The 8,551-nt window shown below is 44.5% G+C and overlaps 1 protein-coding gene across 9 annotated transcripts in view; it reads left to right on the plus strand.

The window, feature by feature from the left end:
* PIANP (PILR alpha associated neural protein) overlaps positions 1 to 8,551 on the plus strand; it is a 35,847-nt gene that overhangs the window by 22,951 nt on the left and 4,345 nt on the right. For all 9 annotated transcript variants that reach the window (XM_072424155.1, XM_072424147.1, XM_072424148.1 and 6 more), the window contains 3 exons: positions 546 to 1,126; positions 1,202 to 1,283; positions 6,740 to 6,925. In XM_072424155.1, coding sequence (XP_072280256.1) covers positions 546 to 1,126; positions 1,202 to 1,283; positions 6,740 to 6,925 — 849 coding nt within the window. The remainder of the gene's footprint in view (positions 1 to 545; positions 1,127 to 1,201; positions 1,284 to 6,739; positions 6,926 to 8,551) is intronic.

The raw sequence follows: 8,551 nt of genomic DNA on the forward strand, positions 1-8,551 counted from the left end.
CAAGGGGCAGGTGGGCAATGTTGGAATGTACAAGGGGCAGGTGGGCAATGTTGGAATGTACAAGGGGCAGGTGGGCAATGTTGGAATGTACAAGGTGCACAAAAGCCATGTCAGAGTGTACAAATAGTGAGAAGCAAAGTTGGAATGCACAGTGTGGAGAGAAGCCATACTGGAGAGTATAGTGTGCATGGAAGAAAGGTCAGACCGTTGGGAAAGCAATATTAGAATATAGGAAGGCAAAGGTAAAAAGTGGTGCATGCAGTGATACAATGTTAGAATGTATGGGGTTATTTAGTAAGACTTTGCTCAGTGAGCGGGAAAGCAGCCGTTTCCACCAGCTCAAAATTTATGAACGCATTAAATTATTTTTAGATGAGGTTTGTGTGCAAAGAAATGAATGACAGCAGACAGCTGAAGGACAAGTTGAGGATAGCCAGACATTATGGATGAGTGCCAACCAAGGAACAATGTTAGAGAACCAAGGGAGGGATGGGAGAGAGTCAATGTCTATTAAATGTACTAACTCCCCCCACCTTTTCTCCCAGGTCTGGCTGTGGTTCCATCTACTGCATTTTCTATTCTTTACTCCTATCAAGCACATGTTCTTCACTTCCCCGACCTCTATACCCCACAAAGTCTCACCACCATGGGGCAATACGCCTGACATCTTCTCCCCACCTAGCTGGCCACCAGCATATAAACCCCTCTCTCCATCCTACTAAACAACCCTCAGGAATCTCCCACATTTCCAGTCCCCAGTTTGTTATACCCATTGTTCAGTCACAGAACATGCCACCAAAGATCACATACTTCCCTCACAGGAACACCCAGTACCCCCGTCAGCAGTCTGTGCCTGCACGGGGCAAACGCCAGTCTGAAGCATCCAGCTTTCTTTTACCCGCTGCCCTGGAAGGGGCAGTTCTTCCTTCACAATACCCTTGGGCTATCTTGTGGGACCCAACCGTCTCAGATGAGGAGGGGGCACAAAGTTCAGCTTCTTCCACCCCTCGACCCAACTACCATCATGAGTGGGGTTTGTTGGAGCATGGTGAGCCAGCGAGAGGTCTGGATCTAAAGGGGGTACCTACCACTCTGAGACCCCATGGATTTCCTCCATTACAAGAAGGTTAGTAAAGTGTTGACAAAGAACAAGGATCCAACACATTCCAATTCCATCCATTAATTCTCTCTCTTCCCTCAGGGACTGACCCTCAACTTTATGTCACCATCATCATCTCTGTGCTTATTGTGTTGGTGGCTACTGGGATAATCATCAAATTCTGGTAAGTGTATAAGCTTTCAGCTGTCAAATAACATCATGGTCATCAAATGACAACATCTGTAGTAAAAAGCTGACATTGCTAAAATGTGGCTATGACTTACCCCAGGGACGTGTTCTCCCTATTGTTGAATGAGTTTGCTCTAGTTCCTTTCCTAAAGCACAGCATTGGGTCAGTCAAATGGCAGAACTGGCCTTAGATTTTGTCCTTGTGTGATAAACACAGAAGAACAGAGCTGGAGGACAATGGAGCATTCGACAGTAATATTAAGTAAAGGGCTCTTGGCCCTGGGTGAAGAGACTTCACCATGCAGCTAGTAACCCACACTGGGCACAGCAGCTGGAGGTGGAAAGTCTTACAGCTATGAGATGTCATGAGACTGAACCCCTTGGAGTCGGGTATCACAATAAAGAAACACCAACCTTTCACTATGCCCATCAATCAATGCACAAACGTGGCATTATGAAAAGGCCAGTTGCTTGTGTTTGCGCCTTTTGACCAAATGTGTAGAGATTGTAAGCAGTGCTAAAGCCTGATGTAAATTGCACTCTGACATTGTAACATGCTACAGAATATGTTGGTGTGATACTCATGGGTAATAATATTTTATAAACCTTATGCAGCATGTAAATTATAGATGTACATAGGAGCCACCACATATGTAGGCTGTGCTATCACCCACCAAAATTCCACATTTCGTCCAACATCTGCTGACGTTACAAAGCCAAATAAGGTGCCACCCTCCTCCGTTAGATTCTCCATAAATAAAATATTTGTTAATGTCAGCCCTGAGAGAGTGGTACCTTCATTAGGGCCGTGTAGGAGGTGGGCGAGGCAAAGTACCAAAGGCAATCCTCGCTGTAGGAAATGTAAGCAGCAGATGATTCACCCTGCAAAACTGTAAATAATGGGGTGAATCACTCTCAGGGTCTCTTGGGGTCTTCAGTGTTCAGAGCTTTAAGCAATGTCCTAATCAATGTGAGATAGGGCACTGTAGCAAAGCCATTAAAGGGAACCCTATCGCTAAGTTAAGCTTCATCCCCAAAACAGTAGGGTTTGTAATAAAGAAATGTTTTAGAGAAATGCCATAGAGACTAAAGACCATTATGGCCTAAGGTCATGTGTCCCTTACATGCTAGCCCTTGGGACCCCAGCCATCTATTGGTTTGTAAAGGGGCTGTAATGCCAGTGGTCTCCTGTAGCAGGTCCCCAGTTTCTGACACCCTCTCCAGTCAAAAGTTTCCTACCAGAAACTTTAGCATATTTGTATTCCCTGGCCATCCCTGGTAGTATATTTGCAGTATCTTAGGTCTTTTTTTAGCAGTATATATATTAAATATTATGTGCAGCTTCTGGTGACACCAAGGACCACCAATAAGGCCCCCTTCTCAGTGTTCTCCAAAGTTGGGTCACAATACAGGGCGTGCCACCCTCCTCCCATACTTCATATACAGTACATTCATTTTACCCAAATGTATTTGCCGACTGCATAGCTCAGTTTGTAGGAATACAGGTCTTGGCCCTTGTAGGGCCGGGCCCCATTGCAATCACATGGCCTTCTATATCTACACCCTTGTCTATGATCTCTGCTTAACCTGCCATGTGGTCTTCAGCTACCTACACACATCCTGACATCGTTCATGAATGGTCAATCAGGAACGACATTTCAATGGTGGAGAGCACAAGGGGTGCCACTGGCTCATCCTTCTTCCTCCCCTCTCTATAGAACCGAATACCGCTGTGTGTACAGAGCTCGTTCTTTCATCCGTCACTGGAAATCATGACGAAAGATCAATTCCAGCAAGACCCCTTATGAAGTGTGGCAGGTGGATGGAGATAGAACAGGCAGAGATCACAACGTTGAAGTTAACCAATAAAAGATCAAAGCACCATTGCAGACTTGGACTAACACTAGCAGACAGATGTGATATCAGACGAGAATCTGACGTGTAAAAAGCCCCTGTCATCTGTCCTGGCAGATCTACGGACAATGAACGATTGTAATGGTTGACGAGAAGTTGAGAGAGCACAGCAGGGTGCCGTTCTGTCATTTTCCCCTCTCCATAGAGCAGAACGGCGTTGTATGTACAACACTCGTTCATGCATCTTTCAGACTCTTGTCATTGGAAAGGATTGTGAAAGATCCTTTCCAACGACAATTACTGCACGTGTGTACCCAGCCTTAAATTAGCTTTCCCATTCTTCCAAAAAAAGGCCAAAAGAATTTTCCGCCAGTTAATCACTACAAATAAAACAAAAACACACAAACCCTTAACGGAGGAATATATGGCAGCAGCCTAGTCCTGTATTTTTGTGTCAGGCCATGATGAAATGTACCATGTGTTAAAAATGCATGCAGTTATGTTAAGCAGATGACTGTGTGACACTCTCTGCAGCGTTAATTGTAGCACCTCTGAGTGGTTTCCTGCTGTGCCCTTCAATATCCTTACTGAGCCAGTTCCTAGTCTGCGGAAATTTGTTTTCTCTACAGAACAAATTGCATTACAAATAACTTCAACACGAAAGTGACCTTGAGCCGTTAGCATAAGTGTCTGTTAAAAATAGCTCCATCCTATAGCAGAGCTTCTTTAGATTTGGGACTTTGCTTGAAACTTTTTTTTTTTAATTACAGTTTTATTGAAGCTTTTACAAGCGCGGTACGTCGTGTGTAGAAATAATGAACGCTGACAGCGAACTAAAAAGCCTGCGTTGAAATATATTCAATTAGCGATATAAAAGATATCGCCGGTTCTTTTCTAGAAAGATGTCGGTGGGGTGACTTTGCAAGCTGTTTTATGGACATAGAGAGCAATTTTGTACTACCCCAGGAAAGCAGACATGGCGGTCGGCCTACATCGGGGGCAATTATTATCATGTGCATTGTACCGAAGCAGCAGCTTCAATGGTCTTTGATATGGTGCAGCCAAATGAATTATGGCATTTTCCATTATATATATTTCTATCTGTATTTTTTTTTTTCCAGGAAGATAGAAATCCTTGCAATTAGTTGTTTATTTACCTCTTCTGGCCAGCAGGTGGTAAATGTACCTATGGTGGTTTTAGATATCCGGTTGAATAAACTGCTTGATCAGAGGAGGGACCCTCTTTCTCCTCTTCTGCACTAAAAGGTGCTGTGTAAATATTCTACAAAAGCAGTCCGCAAGCACAGGACTTATGCTGAGTATTGTACTGGACCAGAGCACTTGTACTGGACCACCCAGAATGCATTCAGAGCTGCATGGGTTACACTGAATGACTCAGAAGGAGGAACACTCCCCACTCTCTCCTCCTTCTTCCTAGAAACATTTAGAAAGTAGCAGTGGGGTCGCACATCTTTACTTGAGCAGAGCCGGGCTTTAAATTACAATTGCACTATGCACTCAAATGCCTTGAAACAACATGAACGAGTAAAGACATCTTCCTCCTCTTAAGCAAGATGAGTGCTGCTTAGATATCTCATCTGCATGAGCAGTCAGTTAATGTTGGGCTCTCCTTTTAGAAAGCCCAGAATGTGCTGTACACACTGCACCTTCAATGATTTAGAAAAGGGACATTTGTTCCTCCTTCTCTCCTATACAAAGTGTGCTGCCTTGATATTTGGTCTGCAGGAGCTGTCCGCAAGTGCAGTGCTAGTACTGGGCTCTCTTATTAGAAAGTCTAGATTGCACTGCACACACTGCACCATGGAAGCAATTTTAGTGAATTAGAGGTGGAACATCCTTTGCTCCTTCTCTCCTGCAAGAAAGGTGCTGCCTTATATTTGGTCTGCGGGAGTAGTTGGCAAGAGCAGAGATAGTGCTGAACTCTCTTGCTTGAATGAATTTCTGAAACCAAAAATAAGGATATAGCATAGTTTTCAAACTGATGCTATTGTATGCAGACAGCGGTGACATGAGATTGTTACAGAGAACGGTAAGATCTTTGATGTGGGGGCTGTAATTGACAGCCTGGCTTTGCCTTGTGCGTGCTGCACTAGAGGAAAGATGGCCATGTCCAGAGGGAAATGACTGCCTGGGGACAGCCCGGAGAGGAGTTTTTGTTCATTGATTATGATCTGATGAGTTGTTTATAAGCTGAATAGTTTTTTATTTGGCAGTCAGTTCTGTAAAGCTTGGCAGAGGAAAAGGTTGCTTCAAAGAGCACAGATTCAGAGGAACAGAACAGGAATGAAATACATGCCAGGCAGTACTCGAAGAGTTTACTGTTCATGGGCAGAAGAATTGACATATCCTTTTAGGTAATGCGTGGTATAGCAGTCCTCAGGCCTAATTGGCTGTCTGCCAGCTGGGCCCTATACAGTTTAGAAACTTCCTTAGGGCATTTACTGAATCGATTTGGTCCCTCTTGGTGCTGGCAGTCAATTTGACTATTGTCTGTCCCGCTTAGGGAGACAGAGCTCCTAGGGGGCGCTACGGCTTGCACAGGAGTGGTCTGAGCCCTAAGAAGGGCCAAGGCGCAGAGTCTAAGCAGTACCCAAGTCTTCCCCAGAGCCTCTAGTGGTGAAGATGTTGTGCTGCTGGTTAAAGCCAGGTAGTGGTACTTGGGCACACCAGGGTGGGCAGGAAGATACATGGTACCAAATCACTAGGCAGAAAAATTGTCAAGGAAGGCCAAGGTTGAGGCAAGCAAAAGAGGTCAGGTCACAAGCCAAGGGTCAAATACCAGAGATCAAGGAAATAGAGATCGGTGACACAGGGCCACCACAGAGACACTGGGAACACAGGAGACGACAGGTGACACGGGAGACAAAGGGATCACTGCAGACACAGAGGAACACTGGAACAGTACAAGGGAACAGACCGGGAAACACCAAACTGGGCAACAAGGGGTTAACACTGGAGCTGGACAGGAAAAGCACTGAATTAACCAACAGGTGTAGAGAGAAATGTTCCGTAGAGCTAGGGGGTTCTCCGCCGTGTTGCACGAACACTGAATGCTGTGTCTGAGCTAGCTAAATAGCCAGGGATGGTTAAAAAGCTTTTTCCTGATTGGCCAGCGGGATGAGGGAAACTGATAAGGCTTGGAAGAGCAGGCACGTCCAGGGTCAGAACTGCTTGCATGCGCAGGAGAGAGGTGCCTGTGCTTTAGTGAGGAGCAGGTAAGTGTGACATTGCCAACATGGATCACTCCAAGTGTCCAAAGAAAGATTACAGTCGGCTTCCTTTATGCCCACTGTATTTCAGACTGGCACTACTGGGAAACCTGACATGTCCATATATGCCGTCATATTTACCACCATACACCTGGTTAATGTTAGGACAAGCAGGGGATGCCTGGTATTTGACCAGAAGCCTAATGCTTATTATTTGCAAACACACCAAGCTACTATTAGGAGCAAAGTGTTGATGAGAATTCTAGGAAATTCTGTCTACAAGATATAGAATTATAAACAACTATTCTTTTACCAATCACATTAGTTCTAAATACTGATATGTTTGGTTCATTGTTTCTCCTCCCAGCTGTGAGCGCAGACAGAAACGCAGGAGAAATCGCAATGAACGTTGTGCATTACCGGAAGAAGGAAGCTTACAGCCCCTGACTGATTTGTCACCTGACTCCGATATCCCCGCGCTCCAACCACTAAAACTTGGTGACTTCAACAAAAGTGGCCTGGATGAAAGAAGCGTTCCCTGCAGAACAAGCAAGTAGGTCTAAATGGTTTATTCCATACACAGTGCAAGGAGCAAAGTGTTACTGAGGTCTCTGATGTATATGAAATCATTTTAAACTAAAACTGTGCAAAATATTGCAGCACTTAGGTGTATGCACAGTTTTCTCCATGTCAATAACATTTTTCCTAATGCAGCCTGCTATGATGAGGGACAACAATGCTGCACTGTTCCTAAATTCAGAACAAAGTTGCTGCTTGATGATGTAGAATGATGTATGAATGCTTGTACTAAAAAAAATAAAAATTTGTTATGGGGGTGTGGCTAAGAGCCTGTAGCCTGTCAATCAGCACTTGGCCACACCAGCCCCTCCCACTAAATCTGAATTGACAGCACCGCCTCTCATACCTCAACCCTCCTATTAGGAGCTGCAGTGTCTCAGAGGGGAGTGCGTAATACACAAATAAGCGAGGATTTGAATTAGTCAGAGAAGCTATATTTAAGGAAGTTTATTAACCTTCTGTGCGGTAATGCCAAGTGTGGCTCGACGTAAAAAAAACAGCTAATAGCGATAACCCTGAGCCACACTCGCAGTAGCCCATCCTCTGACCGCGTCCTCTTTCTTCGATCTGACCCCTGGTGATAGCGCTGACGTTCCCCAACAACCTCAACCCAGAAATTTTTTTAAGCTGGGTGGGAAGAAATTCTAGGTGGGTGGAAGCCCCTGAATTGTGACCCACTTATCAGTAACCAACCAAAAGCCGGGTGGTTGCCGAAAAGTGCCGGGTGGTGTGCCCAGCTAAAAGGGTCTGGGGAGAACACTGTATATATTATTTATGCTACTGTACAGTTATATTACAGGCTTCAGTATTTTTGATTTATTTATGCACCCTTGTTTTAACAGATTTGTGTTTTTTATTTAAAGTTGTATATTCCATTTATTAAATATTGGACATATTTCGGTGAGTTATGCCTCAGAAGTACAGGCTAACAATATAAAATAAATTTTCATGAAAGTCAAGGTACTGCTTTTAGACATATAAATCCAAACAGAAATTAACCGCCTGGGAGGTTAATGAGGGGCTGTTCACCACATAGTGATTGCACATGGAGCATGTCTAGATTGTCATACAAAAACAACTGCTCCCCATCATTATTGGAGTTTAGGAGTCAGTTAATTCAAAACAATTCCCTCCCTGTGTGGTTGATATTTTTATCTCTGTAGAAGTTGCCTTAGGGGATGCTCATACAGGTAGCTGTGCGGTTACTGCTTCCTCACCGCAGGTAACTGTGGATGCTTTAAGCAATAACTTGTTTGTGGCTTCCTTCAGGTTTATGGCTTCTCTACACAGAAAGAATAGAGCCAGTTGCCAACTGCTTGCTCCTTATACTGTAACTACCCAGGTGCTGGGTTATATTGAGCAAGCATGGCAGCTACCAGGTAAATGCTTGTGTGATGGTTTGCCAGGGATAAAATTCCTTGCAGGGAGAATACTCGCTTGCTTGCATGTGTTGCTACCTCACCGGAGTCACTTTCTTGCTGCAGCAAACATTGCAAAATGTATTTCACTGGAGTCACCTCGCATTTCCAGCCCTGACAGTGTTTCCTCTCCTTTCCATGTCCACCATAACCTTCCCTTACCACTGGCGATTTCTGACCAG

Source organism: Pyxicephalus adspersus, chromosome 10, assembly GCF_032062135.1.
Source record: "Pyxicephalus adspersus chromosome 10, UCB_Pads_2.0, whole genome shotgun sequence".
NCBI lineage: Eukaryota > Metazoa > Chordata > Amphibia > Anura > Pyxicephalidae > Pyxicephalus > Pyxicephalus adspersus.